The sequence below is a fragment of the Botryllus schlosseri genome, chromosome 7 (genome assembly GCF_051294905.1).
Source record: "Botryllus schlosseri isolate E-star chromosome 7, Bs_hap1, whole genome shotgun sequence".
In the NCBI taxonomy this organism is placed as follows: domain Eukaryota; kingdom Metazoa; phylum Chordata; class Ascidiacea; order Stolidobranchia; family Styelidae; genus Botryllus; species Botryllus schlosseri.
In genome coordinates this window covers 16873047-16899775 of record NC_137242.1, presented here as the reverse complement: position 1 = coordinate 16899775, position 26729 = coordinate 16873047, and the positions used below count along the sequence as shown (strand labels likewise).

The window sequence follows — 26729 nt, the reverse complement described above, 5'->3', positions numbered from 1 at the left end:
ACGATTCACAGCTGTAATACAAAGGGATTATTCGGCGATTGCACATTTCTATTGCTATGGCACAGTAATCATTAGATTCAAGTTGTTATTGATCTGTTCAAATATTCGAAGGTAAATCTAACAATGATTTAATTTAACTTTGGTAATGATATGACCAATAGCCTAGTTATCAGGAGTATACCCGAAACCCGGATTTGGCTGTATACTGCTCCAATGCTCGGATAGCAGATCAATATTTGTTAAATTCTAAAATTCTACCTGTCATTGCGGCACGTCAAATGTCCGCTAGCTGCAAAATTATAACGCGACAGTTTTTACGATGTCGCGATATTCGTTCTCTCGCATGCTGTCTACAACTAATTATTTTGACAAACTATGCCAAGTACAGTAACAATTTTATTCAAATATGTAAGAATGTCATCTTTTTCGTGCCAGGCGTGAATTCACAATAGTAATTCACATGTTTACGAGACGTGTGGAATGTCAATCTGCAAGGTCTCCTCAAATAAGGCGTACTTGCAAATACATTGAATTCCCCTATTATTGGTGCTGCGGCCCGCGGCGCCATCAAAAAGTAGGAAATTGGCACGCGAGCACATTAGAGTTTGAGACCTCTAGCATAAACTGAGTAAGGAATATAGTGCGATGTATATCATATAGGCAGTTAGTATGTCGGATTTGTGAGGCTCACTGTTTGTTAATATAACTATTATCCCCATCAATTGCGTAGCGATTTTATGGTTCACCCGTAATCGCGTGGTCGGCAGACATTGCATCTTCAACTTGCAAATATGATTGAAAAACGACCGCTCTATTACCGTATTTACAGATCATTAACGGGTATGCCTATCTCGCAGAAACATAATGACTAACACTAGTGAGGTTGAATTCAAACTTTCTCGAATCGTGAATGTCGAAATTATTGTATCATTAGTGAAACTTGTCCTTGGTTGGTCCCACAAGGTTAACTCAGATTGAACGTTGCGTTTGGGCGACGAGTAAATGCAAACCGCACAAACGCCCCGTTAGTCGATCAACGACTTGGAGAGTTCACACTCTTCAAAAGCGGGTGGGTGGTCAACAGAGGTGGTCAAAGTAGTCAAGAAAGCTACTCAAGTAGAAGTAAAAGTAGCGAAGAAAAAATCTAATCAAGTACTAGTAGAAGTTCTTCTTACATAAGCAACCTAAAACTACTGGAAGTAAAAGTAGAATTGACTAATTTTAAATCTACTCAATCTACAAATGAACTGAAAATATAATTAGAACTCAACGTATATTACTCGCATTTGAAAATAAAATACAAATACTACTTCTAAAAAGCTTAAAATTTATTTCATGTCTTTCGTCCAAAAAGTTTCAACGGTGGTCTGCTAAAACAGGTCTTCCGTTAAAAAAAGTCAAAGTCCACTCTTCCAGATTGGGACACGTCATGGGCTGCTATAGGTATAATAGTTAATTGCTAAATTGCGAAACGGTAGTTTCAAACGTTATCGGGGCCATACTCACTGTGATGAAATATTTGATATAGGCGACAATGCATTGTGAACGGCACCACGCCACCCGGTATCTAAATTATATTCAGCGATACTTTCGTTAAAACATATTTGTCACTGCATATCTACTGTGCGCGAAGCGCATTGAAAATTCTGGGTATTTAATGACTTTTATGATGATTAAATGTTGGTACTATACGTGAAAAGAGTCCCGAAACTCCTTAGTCTATCTTTCTTATCGGGGGATTACTTCTACTTGACAAACTGAAAATATCGAAAAGTAAGTAAGTAATTCGCAAAATATTACGAAGTAGAAGTATCGAAAAAAGATCTACTTGAGTAAGTATCAGAAGTAAAGGAAAACTACTTGAGTACTTCGAAAAAGTAGAAGTACTTCCTTAGTGACCACCTCTGGTGGTCAATCATGGACCAAGGATCCTGATTGGTTCGAGCCTGCAATAAAAAGCTCCTGATTGACATACAGACTTATTTTGTGATTTACTGCTGGTAATCCTAAATTTCCTATTGTTTTGCGTTGGTTTGCAGTCAATTCAGTTGGTAGCACTACATATATCTTGACTTAAATAACCGCTGTTAACGTTGCCATCGAGAGTCCATAATACAACATAGCAACCACGTAAGTTATTTTCTAGCAGTTGATTGGGTATGAACAGTGTTGCTATGTACCGCACGGATGTACTGGGCAGGTACAATATTGATATATTGGCCATTTTTTACTCAAGATTCGAATCTACCGTTAGTCATCCACTTATATATCGTTTTTCCATAAGTAGCAGCGAGAAGGAAATTAGATAATAAGGGCGACACATTGTCACTGTCAGCGATAAAGTTGCGCAATAGGCATGCTAATATGTAACACCCAAATATCGTTACAATTTTAAAAACGTTTCATTCCCATCTCAATTGTTCTTAGTTATCGTTTTTGGGTATGTGCTACGATTCTGTTCAAGAAAACGAAATAAAAGTGATCGTGAAAAATCACAAATATATTTTCCATGCAACCATGATCGCGTGTGTTAAAAGTAAACGATATTCGTAATCGAGTCCATGGATGAAGTAATAGCGCAATGCCTGCTGACAACGCTATGACATGGTGTTGAAATGAAATGACAATATATCAACGGTTCACTTTCTATGATCAATCTGTAGTGAAAGATCTTTCACTGAGCTGCCGTATCATTAGAGCACGATCACTGAATATCACGAGCAGTCTGGACGAATTAACTTTGCCAGAAATGACCCGTCACAGGAATACAAAAACTGTCAATGTCGCTTAGGATACGGTCCAGAAAATGCTATATATTGCTGCAGTTGCCGGTACAGCTACTACTGACGTATTCACATGATTCGTATATTTCATAATCTCAACCACTTACATGAGTTTTGTCATCATATAATCCTTGCACATCGACCACGTTGACAACGAGTCGTTCACTACTGGGAAACGCCGTCGGAAAGGTATAGTATCCGTCAGAATTTGATCTGGTTACTTCAATACCATTCACGGTAATTGAAGCTTCGCACGACACGTTGTTAAGGCACTCGCCTATGACCCTGAAAGAAAAACCAGAGTCAGGAAATTATTTTTTAATATGAAGCATACAACACACCTCCCAGATACACTAAGAGGAAAGCTGTCGCAGCTAACACAGCTGCATCCAACGATCTTCGAAAATGGGACTTGCACACCTAAACGTAACGGCCGGGGTGAGCATTGGTTGACCATGAGTAGATTCACACTGGAATAGGTATAGCTTGCCTGAACACAGTTCACTTCTTTCTTCAAATACCGGCCCACAACACTCCGTACATCCTTCACAATATTCCCCCGAGCAAGTACCAACGTCCACTTCGCAGTCGTCGGCAATGTATTGTATATTTTCAGATAAAGTGGAATTGCATCCTGTGATCAGTAGGAACAATTAGCGTTATCACCGTGCCGTGCATATAAAACAAAGGCCTTTAAAAAAATCTGTTTTTTCAAGTTGTAAAATCATGCCGTAATTGTGTAAATACTTTCCAAAAACCTGTTGCATGAGCCTACGGACAATTACCCCCCTAGGCCCCTATACAGCCGATGTATACGATATAAGATGGTTGGAACCAATGTGCCCTCTAAGCTGCCTACGTGCGCAAATGCGCAGTGCTGACACTGTCTCTGCGCACAGAAAATCTAAGTTGCGCACAAAAAATCCGCATTGATGACCTTTTTTTAGTCGTTACGCCCTGTTGTCCAAGGGTCTGCGCGCAGTGAGTTGGTGAGTATGCGCAGTCTCGTCAACAATTAGAGGGAACATTGGTTGGAACCCTCAAAATAGTCTGTTCAACCGCTATACGTAGATATTTCGTTAAAGAAGCTATATTTACCCTATATTTTCAATTGTCAATGTCAATAAACTATGACGTCACAATTGAGTATTCGTGACGTCATGGCTTGAAAAAACAAATATAAAAAACAGCAAAAAAAATGTTTTCTACATGGGCCTTGTATTAAACATGTTAGTTTTAAATTGACTTTTGTTTTGAATGCCACCCCATCTCCAATACTCCGACTCAGTGTCATATTCAAATTTGATTCCTAATCTAATATTGTTTGAGCTGTGTTGTCGTATCCGTTCACTCGACCCGGCTATTTAGAGATAGCTCTAGTTAAATATAAGGGGTATATTATAACCCGTCCTGTACCTTCTACTGTAATCGTTCCGGTACATGTAGTTGTAGGCGTACTGGTCCTTGTTAAAACCACCGCCAGGGTCGTAATCACTGCAACAATGATTAACCCGGCAATTGACAACCCGATCAAAACCTTTGGTGAGCATGGCAGTTGTTTTCCCTATACAGAAAAAGAAATACATCGACATTAAAATCCGCAAGTGTGCACTAGGGGCCGTAACAGGTGAGGTGACTTATCTTGTAGCGCGAAATGCGCCTATTATTCAAGAATGCCTTCCTTGCAAACAACTGCATTGACATAGTAGAGTACATTTGAGATCAGGCAAGTGCGTTCAGGTGAGGCACTACCGCCTGAACAGCGCTGACCTGGTCAGGATATGCGGTGGAAATAAGTTATTGTCCTCGAATACGATAAGACGAATCGAGGCAGCACAAATAAGTGTCGATAGTATTGTACAAATACGGCACGAGAAACGAATTATAGATTGGCCACAGAAATGGCATATAACCGGAAGCATATCTGATCCGTACACCGGAACTGGTTATTACATCAGCGATTTATTTCTGACTTTCAAGTTGAACTCAGAATACATGCCTTCATTAAAACTAATGTATGGACATGGACAAGCCGACTGACGACTCCTTCTGTATGAAAATTCTGCGATGCAAACATATTGTTGACTCTACTGTGGCCCACAGACAACATAACGCACTCGTAGCGGATTGCAATTATGGACGTATTCACAAACCGCATGCAATGTAATAACAGATTTTCCATAAATGTGGATTAGATTGGTTCACGGATCAGTATAGCTGTCGACAAAAATCGACCATTAGGTTTGAATCTGGTACTTTGCTACCCAATCATTCAATTTATTTAAAAACAATTCTAACTTACCGACTGTATTTTAGGAACGACCTCATCAACCCAAACTTCCTCGGCTCCGCTGGGTGGAAAAACGCTCTGATGTACGTGACCGCTTGTCGCATTCGATTCTGAACCAACTTTTGCGCCTCGCATGATACTAAACGCGCTGGTGACGCTTTGAGTCTTTCGGACGGTAGGCCTGCTTTACTAGGGCACGATGCTTCAAAGTAGAAATATCTTAAATCCTCGTGTTATAACTGAACTAAGCAGTGTATCCGTAAACCAAGTAACCTCCTGAGATACAATAAACCCGACTGGCTGAGAATTCATATTTCACGATTGAAAACGAATGGATATGCTTAATAGTTGTCGGCAAATCAACATCAACGAACATTGTTCAGTTTCTTTTCTCCTCAAACCTAATCATGAAACGGATAATTCAATATGTTGATTTAATTAATGAAACCTAGAAGGACAGGTGCTTCGGGTTATTGACACATTGTTAACAATTTTATCTATCATGTTTCATTTGAGAACAATGGTGCAATATTAATAATAAGAACTGATAGTGCCAGGTTTAACAACAGTTTCTTTGACTGTATTTTATAAACTTTCTCTTTTGCAACAGTGTTGGTTATTGTAGCAATTCAATTCATTCATATAGGTTCAGGACAATCGAAAACGTGGTTTGGTATTCGTTTTGATTATATATCCTAAACACGAGTAGCACACGTCCAGTGAAAATTATATTAGTAGCATGAACTAAACTATTTAATATATTAGTATCGGATATACTCGAATACACAATGACACAATTTATAGGTCCTATCAACATTTTGCAATAACGTGTATTGCATTAAAGCACGCAGACGGGGAGTGATGTCCAAGACCATGCTCTAAGTTTCACTGCTTTATTATTGCTATCAGCTGAAATGCTTTGATTTATCTAACTTTGTTTATGAGACGGCCTATGCCTACCTGGGACAGCAATGGCGTGAAATCTCATCCATCGCGTTTGTGACAATATGTATGTACGTAATTCCTCCTCAGGAATCGCAATTCTGCGAGCTGTCGTCAATAGGGCCTGGCTGTCCGCCCATAATATTGAGTCGCTGTCACACTTTGAAATAAATATCGGTATCGGCCGTTCGAGGTGTCGTGTCGTCACAGTAAGGCAGTAAGCAGGGGTTCTCAACACGCGGCCCGCAGCATCTTTTATCATGAAAGCAAATACTACTGATCCAGTATGGTTACATATTAATTTACCTATACTTAGCTCTTTCATCGCACCATCTCTATTTTGTATATTGATGACTCATTCTTTGATGTGTTTTGGTTACTTGGTATGCTCGAGTTGAAATTGTTATTGTTTTTATAATCGATATTCGTCTGGACTCTTTTTTAAGAGAATCCCGCTTGGTAGTACAATTTCAATGAGTGTTACACTCACCACGACTGGTACGAACAGATCGCGACAAGGTAAGGGGAATTTAAAAAACGAAAACAGAGTTTTCAACTTCGCCTGGAACATTAAATTTGCTTTCGCAGAGATGTAAAGTTTATAACGACACTACTGATAGTTTCATCTGGAGTTCAAAAATACATATCCACCTGGTCCGCCTGATCTTAGAAAAAGCGTTGCTACTGTTAAGCCCAGCAATTGATATTACGAGGCAATAACTTTACAGAGGCATTATTAAAAATTGCTTGAAACATCGTTAAAGCCAAGAAGTCAGTTAGGAAAGGTGGGATTTCAAGACAGACTGTGAATTCACTGTTTCCAGAATTTATCAATAACGACAACATCACCTGGCAAATTTCGAAGCTACAGTTGTCTGATTCAACCTTGACCAGAAGAGAGACAGCAATGTTAGTCGACCTTGTATCGCAGTTTCGTTGCCGCCAGGCTACACTAGCCTAGCATTGGACGAATCCGCCCACTCACCCACATATATTGCATAGCTAATAATCGGGGTGTATTTTCTCACAGTGGACATATTTGAAGAGGAACTGCAGGGCACACGTGGGAAGGGGACAGTTGCTCTGTAAGGAGAAGTTTTTATCGAGGACCACGGACCAGCCCAAAACATCAACTTGACTGTCAAATACAGTGAATTTAATATATCTTACAAATATATGATAATAATGTTCTGCCGCCCTCAGCCTCGTTTGCTGTTAAAATGCGGCCCGTTACACATGGGAAGTTGAGAACCCCTGCTGTAGGGAGCCAGAGAACTATAACGTTCGACTTCTAAACTGGGAATACTTGTATGTTTCTTATACAGGTGTACAGAAGATGCCTTTCTAGTTTGTTTCATGTCCAAGCACAGCAATGGCTTTAAAGCTATATATATATATATATATATATATGCTCTGAAGTTTCGGAAAAGCGCCTTGAGCTAGATGACAGATCTTTTGAATGGTGTCTGAATATATCGGGGCCATCGGGGAAGGTGCCAGTTATCAGTCTTATCGGTATCGCCTCAAAAATCCCATATCGGTCGGGCTGTCACCACCATACAAATAAACAGCTTCTAACTTTCTAATCTGGATTAATCCTGTAAATGACCCTAAATACAGAACATTGACATTTCTAATCTTCTAGGTCACGATAAAAATCACGTAACGATGAAGAGATTTTTGTTTTGTTGTGCCCGCTGATTCGCATACTTGCTTTGCAACCTTCTGTCGAAATAGAAAGTATATCGAATATTTCATCCATCCATTGAATCTAATGTCTATTGATTGTTTACTGGTTATCATTACTAGACACGGCGATAGAATTTCACCCCATCACAATGATCATTTGAAAGCAGTTGCTTGATGCTGTTAAACTCCATAGCGAGATTTGTTTTGTCTGAATCAGTAAAACGTTTTACAATAGAGTTCCAAGCCCTTTGCTAGATAGAAGACAACGGCGAATATTTGAAATATCTAACGGTTGGATGGTAGGCCTTTACGAATATATGTGCTGATGGCATCACAACATACATTGCTAATCAGTAATCATGCACTGATATCAGTCATCATAATTCGGTATCGGGCGCGCAATGAGGAAATATTCTGTGAAGTCGTGGTCATTAGCTTCAGCAATATGGCTCACAACCGGCGAAATAATCACATTAGCGATGTCACGGTATGAATTCCACCTTCGTATCCGAGCATGTAGTTGCGGGTTTGTCCAAAATATGGAAAATTTCAAAGTTGGTGTGATACAACGGCCCATTCCGTAGAGTGTAGATTCCGCCTTTGTAAGTATCCGTCGGCGAGTGGCCGGGTGATCGAAATCGATATGTTGGGCGGGCAATCCCAAACCAAGTATCATTGGCAAACTGTTTTTTGATCAATGCCGGTGATGAATGTTTTCTGTTACGTTGTGTTGATATGCAGATATTTCTGTCGGGAGATCTGCAGACATGTCATTGTTACTGGTAATATAGCCACCCATACAACATCATTACCATCTAGTAGGTTAAGTTGTTTAGAAATATGATCTAAGTCAGGGGTCACCAACATTTTTGAGGCCACGAGCTATACTTCTCGGGTACTGATAAGTGCTGGGCACAATGATTCGAGTGCTCGAATCTGAATCGAGTATTAATTCTGATGATTCGATTCCAGTAGTACGAGACAAATTTTACGAGTAATGTAGCTAAATCAGGACCCTATACTTCTTCACTATATCAGTGTGAGAAGCCTTAAGCGTGGAACTTTATTTTTTCTTCATTGAACTGCTGCCAACATTTTCTTCCGACATCACAAATAACAGGAACACTTTCCACGGTAATCTAAATCTAGAGTATGGAGCTTGAATTTGCTGATTTGTTGACGGGCTTACCCAAGTTGATTTTTGCTGATGTAGAGAGTATTGCCAGTGAATCGATGGGTAGTAGAAATAACAAAGACAAAGGTTACAAATTATTCTCATGTCCTTGTATAAGACATGAATATAAAGCCGTTACAAGATGGATCTCTCTCTAACACTTCTATTGATATCCCACAAACTCCTTCACAATTTGGTAACTTTCCAAAAGTAGCAACCTCTGATTCCAACAATTAGCATCCGGCATTGATATTTTGGAATATTTGACCACGTTGCCAACAGCAAATTTGTACAATAATTTAACGTTCCTCTCCCAAGCAAGAAATTTTGCATCCAAATGTCTGACGCTAGGATGGTTGAAAAGGATACTAAACTGCAAAGTGCCTCTTCGCTGCCGTCGTCGATGATTAATATTGTCCCAAAATATATTGTACAGCGAAGTATAAGAAAGTGAATTGATAACTATAATTGTATTTGTAAACGTGAAGTTTACAGTTATCGACATGGTGGTTTGAATCCAGCCCGCGACACAAATTCAGTTTGAAACCCGGCATCAGAACAAGAAATCATTGTTTAATGCAGAGGTCTCAAACTCAAATGTGATCGCGGGCCAATTACTGGATTTTGATGGCGCCGCGGGCCGCAGCGCCAATAATAGCGGTATTCAATGTATTTGCGAATATGCGCTATTTAACGGGACCTAGTAGACTGGAATTTAATACACATCGTGAATATGTGATTTACTATTGTGAATTCACGCCCTAGCACGAAATAAAATTACATTTTTAAATATTTGAATAAAATTTTTGTTGTACTTGGCATGCCATGCATAGTGTGTCAAAATAATAAGTTATAGATAGACACCGTGTGATCGTATAGATGCATTACGCCATCGTAAAAGCTGTCGTGTTGTAATTTTGCAGCTAGGGGACATTTGACATGCCACAATATTAGGTAGAATTGTAGGCCTCGGTGAAATGTTTTAGAATTGAACAAAGATTTATCTGATAGCAGAGCATAGAAGCAGCATGGCCGAATCTGGGTTTCCGGCATACTTCCGATAACTAGGTTGTTGATCATGTCATTCATTGCCAAAGTCAAATTAAATCAACGTTAGATTTACCTTCGAATATTGGAACAGGAAATAGTAATAGAAATGCGCAATCGCCGAAGAATCCATTGGTGTTAGAGCTGTGAAGCGTACCACCACCTTACTCTCCACCGTTGATTGGCGATAATAACATGGATAAAGAGACCCAAGATGACGCACTAACTATACAGCAGGGGGCAACAGAATGCCAATGGTTGCCATGCCGGTCTGCTTAGCTAGCTAAATGCGCGACCTTTTGATATATTTCTATTCCACATTCCAGTCTGATAGTTTGTTGCGTCCGTGTTTGTATACCAAGTCACGGCGTTTCGAGTCACAAGTTCCTATTCGATTGTAACGTTTGACCCGATTCAACTCGAGTCATTTTTATTTTATCACCTATTCAGTCCGAGTTCGAATAGGCTAATTCTACAAAAGGTCACGCCCAAGTCCAAATCGCAATTTTCAGTCCCAAATCATCAGCAGGTCTAGTTTCACCATCATAAAAGGCAATGTGACGTATTAGCTGATCTTCCACTGCAGTCTAACATTTGAAAGTGATGTGATAGTGACGTTGAGTAGTTTCCTGTTTTGGAGTGGTTTTAGAGCGAATTTGAAGTTCTCAAATCGACAAAAAAGATATCGGGCGGTTAAATATTATCGTATACTTCAAAATCCGAAATACCGACGCGGGCCGCGTGTTTGAGACCTCTGGTTAATTGGTTTTCAATAACAAAACAATAGGGATGGTGTGAACCTTTGAAAGGTTCAGGTTCGTGTGAACGCGAACCTTTTTGAAAGGTTCTGCGTGAACGCGAACGTGAACCTCATGACGTCATAATGCTAATTCCAACCCTAGATTTCAGTGAGTTGATATATGAATGAGAACAATACTTAGCGACAACTCGAACCACATTATGGCACAATGCAGGAATAGGCTACATACTGACTTTTTAACCGTCACCAAATGTATCAAGTGGGGCAATCAAATGATATAATAATACGATAAAATAACTATCTTCCGTCACTTTGCCAAGAATTTCGACGTGGACTTGCGTGAAAATATAAGCTTACGTCTTAACGGTATAGGCCAGACCTGACAATGTATATTCGGCACCTGAGTATTGGCACATTGATATTGAGCAGAGTGTAAAACGGGTTCCTATACTTGCTATATTACCCCATTACCAAGTTATACAGCAGTAGCCAACACCTCAATCACACGGATTTGGTTCTAATGATACAGTAAACATGACAAATCAAAGATTGACACCTGCTAGATTTTTTACATCAGAAAACGATATCAATCTCCTGAATTGGTTGAATAAGCATCATTCGATGACTACCTGTAGTGTATTTCGCTCGTGATGTTGTGTGATTGCGGGTCAAGGTCACAGCAGATAGTCACTAAATATTCACAAACGGGAAGCTGGATATTTCGAGCAAACTTTTGTAACAAAGCAAGTAACATTTTTGAGATTGTCAAGGTGCATGCTCGTTTAGTGTTGCTTTTTTATGCGGCCAGCGCTATGCACAGAGTGGCCCGCAGTTGAAATGCGAAAAATTTTAACCAAAGATGTTATAATGAAGTGAGAATTATAATACATGAAAAAGGTTCACAGTGCAGAACCTACCAAGGTTCTGTTGTGAACGCGAACCTCTAAATTTCCGAGGTTCACACACAGAACGCGAACGTGAACTTCAGGTTCACACCATCCCTACAAAACAACATACCGAGTAGTCTGACGACACAATAGTAAAACCATAGTGTCCTATATGGTGTGGACACAACAAATCTCACGGCTCAGTGAAATTGGTCTACGTCACACTTTTTATTTGGCTAAAGGCAATTTGACGGTTTGTCGGGCAATAAATTTGATAAAACGGGTATCAATCGAAAGTTACCGCAGTACTGATTGCGAAAATATAAATTTTATTCTGCTCGTGGCCCTGGAACCCCCATAATCAGCCTCGAATGTTGCATTGTAACGGAGTTTAGAATTGTAACCCAACCTGTTTTGAGTTGGCGACTAGGGATGGTGTGAACCTCTGAAAGGTTCCGGTTCGTGTGAACGCGAACCTTTTTGAAAGGTTCTGTGTGAACGCGAACGTGAACCTCATGACGTCACGTGACGTCATATTGCTAATTACAACTCTACATTTCAGTGAAGCGATATATTCATGTACATTGTACACGTACATGAACACGATACCTAGCGACGATTCGGGCCTCATAATGCCACAATGCTGAAGTACATGCTGACTTTTTAAACGTCACCAATTGTATCAACTGGGGCAATCAAATGATATTATAATCCCATAAAATCAATATCTTCCGCTTTGCCAACAATTTCGACGAGGAATTGCAAGGGAATATAAGCTTACGCCTTAATGGTCTAGACCAGACCGGACAATGTATTCGTCGTCCTAGTGTTGCTGCATTGATATTGAGCAGAGTGTAAAACGAGTTTCTTAATTGCTACCGATATTACCCCATTAACAAGTTATACAGCAGTAGCCAATACCCCAATCGCACGGATTTGGTTTTTATGCTACAATAAACATATGAGATCGAGATGGACCCCGTACGCTAGCTAGATATTTTACATCAGACAACGATATCAATTTCATTGACTGGTTGAATAAGCATCACTCGCCGACTACCTACAGCTAGGGGTAGCGTACTTCGCTTTTGATGTCGTGTGATTGCGGGTCAAGCTCACAGCGGAGAGTCACTAAATATTTCCAAAGGAAAGCTGGATATTTCGAGCAAACTTTTATAACAAAGCGAGTAAAATTCTTGAAATTGTCAAGGTGCATGCTCGTCTATAGTGATGATTTTTATGCTGCCAGCGCCATCAATAGAGTGCCTCGTAGTTGAAATGCTGTAAATTTCCACCAAATATGCTATAATGTCATGAAAATTGTAATATATGAAAAAGGTTCACAGTGCAGAACCTACCGAGGTTCGTTATGGAATGTGAACCTCTAACTTTCTGAGGTTCACACACAGAACGCGAACGTGAACCTCACGTTCACACCATCCCCATTGGCAACCCCTGTATAGTGCATCTAGTTTTGCTCTTAGATTACTTCCACTTGTCCAGTTTCTAGCTGCTAATAAGTGACGCTTTTTAGGCTTGCATCTGTTGTGACAAGCAAAGAGTAATTTGGATAGTCAGCAAAATTTGCACTCGTAAGACCCTGAAAACCACATGACAGCTTTGCGTATTTACCAGTTATCGAACATAGTTAAAGGTCAACTATATCGACCAAAACAACTTTGGCTAATTTGGTAGAGTTTTTCATGCTGATTCCAAAAATATACACCCCACCTTCTAAAATTAGGCATTTTCTGAAATATCGAGCAGCAAAAGTCTCAAAATGCCATCACCGGCAAAAACGCTACTTAAATCAATGGAGCATGTCGATGACGTGTTACCATGAGGATTTCCGATGCTGTTGTGTATGTATTGAAGTGGGATAATGTCAACATCTGCCGAAGCTATGGAGTTAACTGATAGCGACACGGGGTCTGTTCAGTATCAGTTTATTAACATTTTCATCATCTGAAGACACCACATAACTACGATACAATGGAAAGGTAGGAAGGTGTCGAAACGACTTATAGTAGTCTGTCAAATCAGACACCCACCTTGGCCTAGGGCCTAGGCGAAGTAGAGAAGAGGTATGCACTTGAACACACTGAATGAAAAGCAAAGAAGAGAATATAAAATGAAAATAGACCTGAAGACCCTTATAAAGGTAAGTCATTGAATTACTTGGTCATCCTCAGGCGACCAAAGTAGTTCCTTTTTGTCAAATGATTGGGATTGTCCAAAACAATTAGTGAATGCATATAAGATTGCTGAGGATCAAAGCTCGAGGGCCGATGCACGTAACGAGTACATGTTGACTTTTCAGAGACGCTTGACCAGACCAGACTAGATTCGATCCGAAAGGAACTCCGCTCTACCGCATCCACTGGATTCGTAGTAATTCTACACTCCTTATCAGTTCTCACAGTCTGCTACTTTGACCTCATCTTTGTATAAAATATAATGACTACTGAAAAGCTGTTACTACTACATACAGGAAATTCAGAAGCTTTTACTAGGTTTTAATACATACAAAATCGCAAGGATTATAATGTCACAGAAAAAAATCGTGTCAAGAAATCTGCTCGAAAAAGTCTTCCTAATTTCCAGGATTTTTCTGCGATTTCTCTTTTTTTGATGTTTTACTCCAGGATGATGCCCTCAGCCGGGAGTGTCAGCGTGGCTGGAATAGCAATTTAAAGCAGAAATTCACTTATCATGTTTGATCATAGACACTACCATTTTATTGTTTCATCGTAACACTGGTTCGATACCCAAGTGAAAGCCAGCAGCAAGACTAAGGGGGTTATATATAAGCCTATTTCAGGGGTTGTCGTTTGAAGTTACAAAACACTGTGAAGTTGTGAGGGAAACGGAAGTTGAAATAGTAATTACCGTTTGTGATACGGTATCATCATGATGTGCTGAACCTAGTTTTCTGTTCTCTGATGGCTTGCTCTCGTGGCAATCTTGCACGTGCAGCAGCAAGGGGAGGGGGTCTGATCGCACCTCGTCGTCTGCGATGAGCTCACAGTCTTTCCTCCTTGACAAGGCTGATAATTTCTTTTTCAGTCCTGAAATGGGGAATTAGGACAATTGTGTCATTAGATACATGACATGGGTTTAATATTTAAATAATGTAAGAATAATAAGTACGATACCTTTTGCAATGTGCCACGTGTCAAAGGAATGCTTGACTTCTGGATATTCATCACGAAGGTACTTTCGTATCTGTGGATGCCTATCAGTCACAAGCTGTTTTATTGTAACCGATTGCATAACTGAAGCCATGCAGCGCCGCAGACCCTCCTTCTCCGTGCGTGAAGTTCCTCCGGTTTTGTTGGACTTGAAAAACACTCATTATAATCACAATCAAACACTCATTATAATCACAATCTAAGAGTGCAGTATTATGCTACATACCTGTACCAATTCGCAGCATAAAATATTCTTCGAGGCTGTGTCCATTAAAGAGTACACCATATACTTGGCACAGTGTCCAGGACTGTCAGCGCTGAAAATTAATTGGGACCGGTTGGTGAAGGTCGGTAAATGAAGTATGATGATACAACAACTAACCTCCCGTCATCCGAAAGCGTTAACGAGTTCCCTGCTACCCGTGCCATACATGCCGCCTTCTCTTCATCGTAAATATAATCTACTGATGGAATGATATAGCTTTTTTGATGTTGCATATATGTAGCATATGAGATAGCTTGCATTCCCATCAGCTGAAGCATCTTCAAGGCCTTTGCTGGAGAAGATCCACTCAGGAATACAGCGTTACTTATCGCAATATTCCCTTCGCCAATTCCCCTGTTCAGTTGCTTTTGACTTTTCCAAACTCGTTGAAATTTACAAGAAGCGTTGTAACACTGTTGGTGAATGGTTAACAAGCTGCCAGAACTGTATTCCTGGAGTGATGATTCTGTATTACAGAGTGGACACTGTGTAAATAGACTAAGCAGCTTCTTCTTTTCAACGAGGACAAATTTCAACGCAACATCTTCGTCCTCGGAGTGTCTGAAACATAAATTTATGTTTGAATTTGAAACACTACTCCTGCACCTCAAATGACTTACTCGGACGTTTCTTCACTTTCAGGCATGTAATCACCAACTTCCGAATCAGTATCAGAACTGCTGGTGCCGCTGATGCACTGACTGGAATCCACAAAACTTGGTCCAGACTGACCGGAGAAATCGGACATTGACGGGGTTGCGGTAACTCCTAGAAGACTGGTATGTAAGCTCATGCTATGAACATAACAAACCATGATACATACCCTTGCTCCTAAAACGAATAGATTGCACAGTATGCGTTTGACAACTCTTATCTAGTTTGACAGGAGTCACAGAATGTTGAAGTGAGTCAGACAACTTCGGTATTGTTGTAGAGCAGTGGTTCTCAACCTTTTTGTCTTCGTGGACCCCTTTCAGACTGTCACGGCCCCCGCGGACACCCACGAAGTTTTAGTTCAAATTTACCTCAATTATCGTGCAATCGCGTCATCTGTCTTATACAAATGATAACTGTCGGCTTAGTGATAAACGGCAACGAAATGACTTTTCTTGGAAATAAGATCATACTATTCATGTAGAAATTTGGTTGACTTCTATTATTTCAAACCGATTTCTGCAACTGCTTTTCCTGAAATACGTGGTAGTGTTTTGAAAATACCCACCGAAAGTGCCGAAAACCCATTTCCACAAATATAGGTGTCGACGAATGTAATGAGACCGCGTAACGCTTCCGACGGCACATTTGGGTATGATCGCAACAAATATGGCACCAAAATTGACAAGCAGGTATTTTTACTGAAAATAATTATGTCACGCCTGGTCATTTCTATCTGACCATAAAGTAGAATCTTCCGCGTATTCGACGAAATCTGCGATATTGAAAAGTCAAAGTGCCGGATAATCGTTGATCTTGCCAAATGAGCCCAGCGGTATGCAGAGGCGAACCACAATTTTTGCAAGTAACATTACTGTTGACCGAATCCATTCATTAACATTGAAAATTTTTCGCGCTGTTGGTGTCTAGGTAATCGATGTACACTGAGTCATCATGCCAATTGTTATTGATTTTGATACATATTATTATACGTATCGTTTTCACCATTACCCAATCGGGTAAAGGTCATCAACATTCAAGTGGCCCACGAATAATGGTTCGTAAATCTCATAAAGCCCTTTAGCCGAAAAGTTTGTCCACCCCTGACTAGCAGTTTATCTTGAAGTTATTATGGATGAATCGTTGCGTAGCCTTATATCACAGGAGAACATGGATTTTTGTTAACATTCCGAAGTCACCATGATTGACCAAATGACCATACTCGTCCAACTTTTTTCCCCACAATCCCCAACAAAACATCTCTAAACAGCAAAATGTTTGTATCAGTAGGCTATTGCCAGCAATTTAGCAATTAATACGAATCTGCACAGTAGGATATTTCATCTCAGATGGCCATTCTGTTGATGTGAGCTCTGGAGTTTTACTAGTAATGAAGCGAAACTGCCTCGTGATTTTCCGAATTGAAAGAAATACGAATTAGGTTATCAACTATTTTGAGGCTTCGCGGACCCCCTGAAAATGCTTCGCGGACCCCCAGGGGTCCGCGGACCCCCGGTTGAGAACCGCTGTTGTAGAGCATCCAGGTATGTTATCATCGGTTCGTCCAATATCTGGAGACTTGGAGACCTGCGTTAAGTAATACTAGTCTACTGCCAGCCATCAAGAGTTTCTACCAGATAATGAATATTGACTGTTAAGTATTTACCAAAGTTGGCTTGTTTTATCATAGTCCTTTCACTGTCACCAGTAGTGAGGGTAGCTGGCTTTGTTACGCACCAATCACAGAAGGCCACGTCATCCTAATTGCCACGTCCATTTTCATACCCTAAGGGTACATTCATCTGCTACGTCATCTGTGCCACATCATCAAGCGCCACGCCTATAGTGCCACATCATCCATCCATTGCTATATCATCGCTGCATTGATTGCCGCATCTTGATACTTTTCTCAGATATTGTGTTATGTGTATTTAGGACTAATATCATCCGTCCATATTTTTTAAACTTGATTTTATGTGTATAAGTTACGGTTTCTGCAGTTTCCACATTTTACGACTTATGATTGCCGCGTCAAAACTTACCTTGACTAGAATCGACAGATATTGTATTCTGTGTATTTAGGACTATGTATTTAAATTCCTATTCAGATTATACATAAATGCGAAAACTATGATGTCTATGCAAGGCTATATTCTCCGGATAATATTATTAATATCAAAATTCTACACATCATCACTATAAAATGCGATTTTGAGCGCTGCGACTTGATAATATCAATCCCTATGCTTCTGATGCATGATTTTTTGTGATAAGGATCTAGGTAACATTCAGAGTCTGCAACGATTGTTAACTCAGCACTAAAATGCCAACGGAATAGCCGCAGGGGTCCGGTTCTCGTCGCTATAATTAAACGAACACATTCGCCGCAGGTACGCGATCCCCGACACTATAATGATAGGGACAAATTAGCCGCATGAAAGTGAGTCTAATGAATATAACGACAGACAACAAGTTAGTTGAAAAGTAAAACTAATCGTGACCGATGCAAGACGGCGTGAAACAGCGCTTTCGCTCGAGTCTTGTAGTGACCACATTTCATACGATTCAGTCCTTTTCATGTCACTAGAATAAGGGTGATTAAACCGACCGAGGTCTCCACATTTTAAGCCTTATTATCAGCTCGCAGTACAACCGCTACCTGTATAATGTTTGCATGTCGAGTATAAGGGTATTTAACTCAGCACAAAAATGCCAACGGACGAGGCGCAGGGGCCCGGTTCTCGTCGCTATACTTAAACGAACACCTTCACCGCAGGTACGCGATCCCCGACGTTATAATGATAGGGACAAATTAGCCGCATGAAAGCGAGTCTAATGACTATAACGACAGACAACAAGTTAGTTAAAAAGTAAAACTAATCGTGACCGATGCAAGACGGCGTGAAACAGCGCTTTCGCTCGATTCTTGTAGTGACCACATTTCATACGATTCAGTCCTTTTCATGTCACTAGAATAAGGGTGATTAAACCGACAGTGAAACGCCACCGGCGTCTTATAACGTAATAATGTAAGCTGCGTCGGCTGCTGCTATAATGTTAGGAGCGAATATAGTAGAAAGTTCACGTCTGGATACCTGTAAGCAGGTGCGCACACTACCGTAGTAAAACGCGTAGCAGAATTCACGCAAAAGTCGATATTGCTTTGTGATGATTTTGATGTTGTTCCATACCGATTGGGAAGATAGGACTCCTAATGTCCCAACTAACTACATAATCCCTAGTAACGTAGTCTGACGCATAACGGAATTTACGCAAAATCGGTATTGCTCTGCGATAATTTTGACCACTATGTTTTCATAATAACTTGCTTCCGAGAAATAAATAACATTCATTATACGTTATAGATGATACTTTTCCTTGATATTCTATTATGTGTATTTAGGTCTAATGCGACATCAATATGTTGCCGACTGGCCTGATTTGAACACACTAATTTTGCAAATTAAACTTATCGCCCAACACGGACACTCAATGAAGAGCACCCTGGAGACCCACATAAATGCTCCACAATTCTTGATAATTGAATTATGTAGCTTGTAATTCATGCAAGTTTCGAAACTTCTACACTGAATCCTTTAAAGTAGATAGAATCGAAAAAACTAATCGAAAATATTCACGAAGTTTGGATGCGACATATTTGGGTTTTTTAAAATCATTCATACCCATGATTCGAAATACTTTAACTAACTTATGTTTTCGACATAAGATAAGCGTGAAATGTACAAATTTCTATGTTGCGCAAATACCACAAACTTTGCTTGCTTTCAGAGCCGGCAACTAAATGCAAGACAGAATTTACGCAAAAGTTGCTATTCTGAAAATTTTGTCAAGGTAATAGTTTAAAAACATACACTTGAGCACTACGAAATGTTCAAGTACTTTATCTTTACACGACGTTTTTTGTAAAATGAATACTAATATTATTGAAAAAATAAAAAATAAAAAGAGCGAAAAATTACATTTTATCCCGGAACGCAACAAGAAAAATCGTATGAATTTGTAAACTACTTATTCATGACATAATAATAATTCTACTTGTACACTTTTTCACACTTTATAACACTTTAAGTAGTACTTAACAGTTTCAGTTTTAAATAAAATACGGAATATAAACTAATCGAAAAATTCGGTTACCAATTTCGCGTAGGCTATGCATACAAATGAGGAAAGTTACATCAACGCGTGTTAACTAGTTGTATCGAGTTATCGAATGATTTTTTTCTTTACATCAAAATAACTAGAGTGTGTAACTACATTAAAAACGTATCTAAATGAGCTCCAGGTCATTGTGATTATGCAGCATACCAAATTTCATCACACATTTCATGATGGAACAACTTTAAAACTAACGCAGTTCTATAGCAACTTTTGCCTAAATCTGTTTTCGGTAGCATGTACATATCCATAGTCAGCTTTAATAACAGAATTACCATGCTAATATGTGACTCCTCACCTTGAAACTTGGTACGTAGTTGTAGGACATTGTGATTATGCAGCATATCAAATTTCTTCACGCATTTCATAATGGAACAACTTTAAAACTAACGCGGCTCTACATCGACTTTTTGCGTACATCTGTTTTGCGGGAGCGTATAGCACGTACCTATACATAGTCAACTTTAATAACGGAATTATCATGCTTAACATTGAATCCCAACTCTAAACTTGATTCGTAGTTGTAGGACATTGTGGCAATGCACCATGCTAAATTTCATCGCACATCTAATGATGGATCACCTTTAAAACTAATGCAGTCGAATACCGACTTTTAAGCATATCTGTTTTGCGTGAACATAGCATATACCTATGCATAGTCAATTTTATTGCAGAATTACCGTGTTAAACATTGAATTCCCACCTTGAAAGTTGGTATGCGATTATAGGACACTATAACAATGCACCATACCAAATCCCATCACACATTTCATGATGGAACAACTTTAAAACTAACGCGGCTCTACATCGACTTTTTGCGTATATCTGTTTTGCGGGGGCGTATAGCACGTACTCATACATAGCTAACTTTAATAACGGAATTACCATGCTTAACATTGAATCCCAACTCTAAACTTGATACGTAGTTGTAGGACATTATGGCAATGAACCATGCTAAATTTCATCACACATCTAATGATGGAACACCTTTGAAACTATCGCAGTCGAATACCGACTTTTACACATATCTGTTTTTCGTGAACATAGCATATACCCATACATAGTCAATTTTAATAACAGAATTAGCATGCTAAACCTTAAATTCTCACCTTGAACGTTGGTACCCAGTTGTAGGACATAATAACAATGCACCATACCAAATTTCGTCAGGCATTTCATGATGTAACACTTTCAAAACCAACGCAGTTCTATACAGGCTTTTGGCTAAATCTGTTTTTCCGTAGCGTAGCACGTACCTATACATAGTCAACTTTAATATCAATACATGTTTATCGTAAGTCCTACACAGTCATGATATCCGGCCGAGTTTGACTTTTAGAAAACATTATACCGACATCGCGACATCTTACAAAATTGAAACCGCGGTGACTGCTTGAGAGACCTAGCAGTGATATCGCGGTAATCTAGTTACTTCCACAAAATAGTATGTATTCAACTTACTTTCCACAAATCTAACGCGCAAAACAATTTACTTTGCTAACGAAAAGTGCTGAGTCATCATATCATTATCCACGCAACAATACACCTAAAACATACTATCGTACAAAATGGTTGCTAACCTCTTTGTGCACCAGCTGTAAATCTCACAAGCAACAAGTTTCAAGATTCCAGTTATTGAAAAAATGTTAAAGTGTTTCTCCTGCCCCAAGTCGTTATGTTGACGAAAGCGTATATTGTAATATCATGATCGATTTGCATTCGTTGGTCACAAACTGTCACTACTCTAAATAATTATTTTTCACTCAAACACAACAGCATACTTGTCGCCATTCGTTTTCATCAAGCACGAGTTCAATAAACTTACTTACTACGACATGAATTGGTATTTTTATGTTGTGTAAATAGGTAATAATTAATTTTAGTAACACTATACCAACATCATCGAGTTGTGCGAATAGATTTACATGTGGTGTTATGGTTTTAATCGAAGTACACTGCACGATCTAATGTAGAGTCATCTCTATTGTATAGCAACTCGGTAATCGAAATGCATGCATTAACATTTAAACAGCGATCGTGTTTCGTCACGCAAAAAATATGTTCACTACTGCGATACTCTGCACAGGGCATGCAAATCCTTTTCACACTCGTAATAGTATACCAACGGCTACCGGCGACAACGTTTAACAATACCAACGACACTAAACATACGATACCTACCCAATCTGCAAATTGTTTCGATTTATTCTGTCCGTTTCAATTTAAGATAAGGGAAGCCCATTTCACTCAATGTATCGATGCCTACGGTACTCTACAAAATTTTCTGATTAATTCTCCCTATGCTTATTTATCACAAGAAAGATGATTTGACACCTAAAGTACGAAATACTTTTTCGCTTGAGCTAAGCCGCAGCGCCTGGAGTGGAATTTTACGGGGTATGTGGACTCATTTCGTAGGGCTCTATGCCATAGGAGCATACTTTACGCTCCAATTCGATTCCCACACATTCCATATAATTACTAACAGAACCATTGAGTACCAGCCTTGACATTTTCCGTAGTACTAGATGGCATGTATACAATTCCACGACATCCGACATTACGACGAAGACTATCAAAATATCGAAAGAAGCCCTCTATTCTTTTCTGAAATATTCAAGGTTTTATCAGGACTTCCCTTCATATAAACTCCAGCAGAATCACTAATAACCTCTCAAGTGTACTCAATTTACTCTAATTTGATACTCGTGTACCAAATCCCTATTTTCCGCAAGTATGATAGAGGCTATCGCTCGATACTCAACGATTCGTGATTTTGCTGGAATACAAGTACAATTAGTTTAAAGTAGTTTGAGGTTACGTTTGTATCACCTTGACAAGTGCTATTATCAAAAAATGCTTTTGCTAAACTCTTACACTTTCACTAAACTTCTACACTGAATCTTGTAAAGTAGATAGAAAAGGAAAACTATTAACATAAGGTATGTGAGAAGCACGCAAATTTCGATTGCATACAAATGCCACAAACTGCGCTAACTTCCAGAGTTGTTAAGTATAGAAGTACTCGTACGTCTTGAGAATACCCAAGTAGGTTTTTTGCCTACATGTACCAAATACTCTCAAGTCCTTATGATATTGGAGTACATCAACTTCATGATAGCTACAGTATTAAACAGAAATAGACCTAGAGTACTAACGTTTTTGTGCAGTGAGAGTTCGCAAATTATCGAAGTATTTTTGTTATTTTTATTGCGATAAGTCATTCTGCAGCGCAAAAATGCGTCGTAGGATATAGATGAAACTAGCACCACTCATCAAGACCGCTGATAACAGTACATTTCAACATTTAGTTGCAGTAAATTTCGAGTAAAGTACAAGAAGTGATGATTTCCGAGTGAGTTAAAAAGTAAGTATTGCAGGTATAGTTTACCTGAAAACCGAATACTCTGAAATAGAAGTAGATGCAGTGTAAATAGTTAATCACTTGATTAAGTATAGCGCAAGCAGATAAAACCTATACTTGAGTACTACAAAATACACGAGTACTTCGCTATCGACTCCCTCCACGTAATAAGTGACTACGGTTTAAGACTGCTTTTACCGATACTCGTCAGTTTCCGTTTTAGATAGAATTCGGAAACCAAATAATTTCATAAACATAAGCTAATTAAATGAATTTACTCGAATGTACTATGCCGCGCTGATAAGATTAATTATAATATACTTATCATGTTAGAGCGATTTTTCTAGCGTAGAAAATCTTTAAAATGTAGTAAGCAGGCCAATATGAAGATATTTGTTGAGCTGAATAAACATAAAAAATACTCTAGACTACTTTATCGGTACTTCACAGTTTCAGTTTTAGATAAAATTTGTCCCTTTCACTCCTCGCTATCTAAACATGTTTAGAATATATTATTTGCGATGATACGAACCCGTAAAGTACTCAAGTAGCTTTTCGTTGGATATAGATGAAACTGACACCACTCACCAAGACCACTGGCCCACTGACAAAAAGTACATTTCAACATTTTAGTAACAGTAAAGTCCTACTAAAGTACAAGAAGTCATGATTTCCGAGTGAGTTAAAAAGTAAGTATTGAAGGTATAGTTTGCTCGAAAACCGAAAAACTCTGAAATAGAAGTAGATGCAGTGTAAATAGTCAATCACTTCATTTAGTATAGCGCAAGCAGGCCAAACCTATACTTGAGTACTCCAAAATATACAAGTACTCCCTACACGTAAAAGGCGACTAGGGTTTAGACTACTTTATCGGTACTTGACAGTTTCAGTTTTAGATAAAATTTGGTGAGACTTTAAATTTTAAAGTAGTTTGAGCTTACGTTTGTATCACCTTGACAAGTATCATTATCAGACATGAAAATGATACTATCACCTAATACAGAAGTTAACACACGTCAATGTGCTTCGGAATTCCCTAGAAATTGCTTACTAAGAGAAGTATATTCTTGTATACACAATAGTGGAGAGAATCTTTAAAATGTAGTAAGCAGGTCGATGGGTATTCATTGAGTTGTATAAGCATAAAAAACATTCCCGCGCGCTCCTAAACCTAACACTTCCTACCCTACCACCTAATACTAAGACGCGCGCGGGAATGTTTTTTATGCTTATACAACTCAATGAATACCCATCGACCTGCTTACTACATTTTAAAGATTCTCTCCACTATTGTGTATACAAGAATATACTTCTCTTAGTAAGCAATTTCTAGGGAATTCCGAAGCACATTGACGTGTGTTAACTTCTGTATTAGGTGATAGTATCATTTTCATGTCTGATAATGATACTTGTCAAGGTGATACAAACGTAAGCTCAAACTACTTTAAAATTTAAAGTCTCACCAAATTTTATCTAAAACTGAAACTGTCAAGTACCGATAAAGTAGTCTAAACCCTAGTCGCTTTTTACGTGTAGGGAGTACTTGTATATTTTGGAGTACTCAAGTATAGGTTTGGCCTGCTTGCGCTATACTAAATGAAGTGATTGACTATTTACACTGCATCTACTTCTATTTCAGAGTTTTTCGGTTTTCGAGCAAACTATACCTTCAATACTTACTTTTTAACTCACTCGGAAATCATGACTTCTTGTACTTTAGTAGGACTTTACTGTTACTAAAATGTTGAAATGTACTTTTTGTCAGTGGGCCAGTGGTCTTGGTGTGTGGTGTCAGTTTCATCTATATCCAACGAAAAGCTACTTGAGTACTTTACGGGTTCGTATCATCGCAAATAATATATTCTAAACATGTTTAGATAGCGAGGAGTGAAAGGGACAAATTTTATCTAAAACTGAAACTGTGAAGTACCGATAAAGTAGTCTAGAGTATTTTTTATGTTTATTCAGCTCAACAAATATCTTCATATTGGCCTGCTTACTACATTTTAAAGATTTTCTACGCTAGAAAAATCGCTCTAACATGATAAGTATATTATAATTAATCTTATCAGCGCGGCATAGTACATTCGAGTAAATTCATTTAATTAGCTTATGTTTATGAAATTATTTGGTTTCCGAATTCTATCTAAAACGGAAACTGACGAGTATCGGTAAAAGCAGTCTTAAACCGTAGTCACTTATTACGTGGAGGGAGTCGATAGCGAAGTACTCGTGTATTTTGTAGTACTCAAGTATAGGTTTTATCTGCTTGCGCTATACTTAATCAAGTGATTAACTATTTACACTGCATCTACTTCTATTTCAGAGTATTCGGTTTTCAGGTAAACTATACCTGCAATACTTACTTTTTAACTCACTCGGAAATCATCACTTCTTGTACTTTACTCGAAATTTACTGCAACTAAATGTTGAAATGTACTGTTATCAGCGGTCTTGATGAGTGGTGCTAGTTTCATCTATATCCTACGACGCATTTTTGCGCTGCAGAATGACTTATCGCAATAAAAATAACAAAAATACTTCGATAATTTGCGAACTCTCACTGCACAAAAACGTTAGTACTCTAGGTCTATTTCTGTTTAATACTGTAGCTATCATGAAGTTGATGTACTCCAATATCATAAGGACTTGAGAGTATTTGGTACATGTAGGCAAAAAACCTACTTGGGTATTCTCAAGACGTACGAGTACTTCTATACTTAACAACTCTGGAAGTTAGCGCAGTTTGTGGCATTTGTATGCAATCGAAATTTGCGTGCTTCTCACATACCTTATGTTAATAGTTTTCCTTTTCTATCTACTTTACAAGATTCAGTGTAGAAGTTTAGTGAAAGTGTAAGAGTTTAGCAAAAGCATTTTTTGATAATAGCACTTGTCAAGGTGATACAAACGTAACCTCAAACTACTTTAAACTAATTGTACTTGTATTCCAGCAAAATCACGAATCGTTGAGTATCGAGCGATAGCCTCTATCATACTTGCGGAAAATAGGGATTTGGTACACGAGTATCAAATTAGAGTAAATTGAGTACACTTGAGAGGTTATTAGTGATTCTGCTGGAGTTTATATGAAGGGAAGTCCTGATAAAACCTTGAATATTTCAGAAAAGAATAGAGGGCTTCTTTCGATATTTTGATAGTCTTCGTCGTAATGTCGGATGTCGTGGAATTGTATAGATGCCATCTAGTACTACGGAAAATGTCAAGGCTGGTACTCAATGGTTCTGTTAGTAATTATATGGAATGTGTGGGAATCGAATTGGAGCGTAAAGTATGCTCCTATGGCATAGAGCCCTACGAAATGAGTCCACATACCCCGTAAAATTCCACTCCAGGCGCTGCGGCTTAGCTCAAGCGAAAAAGTATTTCGTACTTTAGGTGTCAAATCATCTTTCTTGTGATAAATAAGCATAGGGAGAATTAATCAGAAAATTTTGTAGAGTACCGTAGGCATCGATACATTGAGTGAAATGGGCTTCCCTTATC

At 38.9% G+C, this 26729-nt stretch overlaps 1 protein-coding gene and 1 long non-coding RNA gene across 2 annotated transcripts in view; one reads left to right on the top strand and one right to left on the bottom strand.

Annotated features, from left to right (window-relative positions):
- LOC145442785 (uncharacterized) overlaps window positions 1-5604 on the bottom strand; it is a 36155-nt gene extending 30551 nt beyond the window's left edge. Inside the window, exons 1-5 of the mRNA XM_080320776.1 lie at window positions 5086-5604; window positions 4200-4347; window positions 3274-3417; window positions 3125-3203; window positions 2891-3068 (exon numbers count right to left, since the gene is read on the bottom strand). Coding sequence (XP_080176902.1) covers window positions 2891-3068; window positions 3125-3203; window positions 3274-3417; window positions 4200-4347; window positions 5086-5208 — 672 coding nt within the window. The 5' untranslated portion in view covers window positions 5209-5604. The remainder of the gene's footprint in view (window positions 1-2890; window positions 3069-3124; window positions 3204-3273; window positions 3418-4199; window positions 4348-5085) is intronic.
- The window catches only part of LOC145443001 (uncharacterized), a 297994-nt gene that overhangs the window by 96720 nt on the left and 174545 nt on the right, over window positions 1-26729 (top strand). The gene's annotated exons all lie outside the window — the stretch shown is intronic.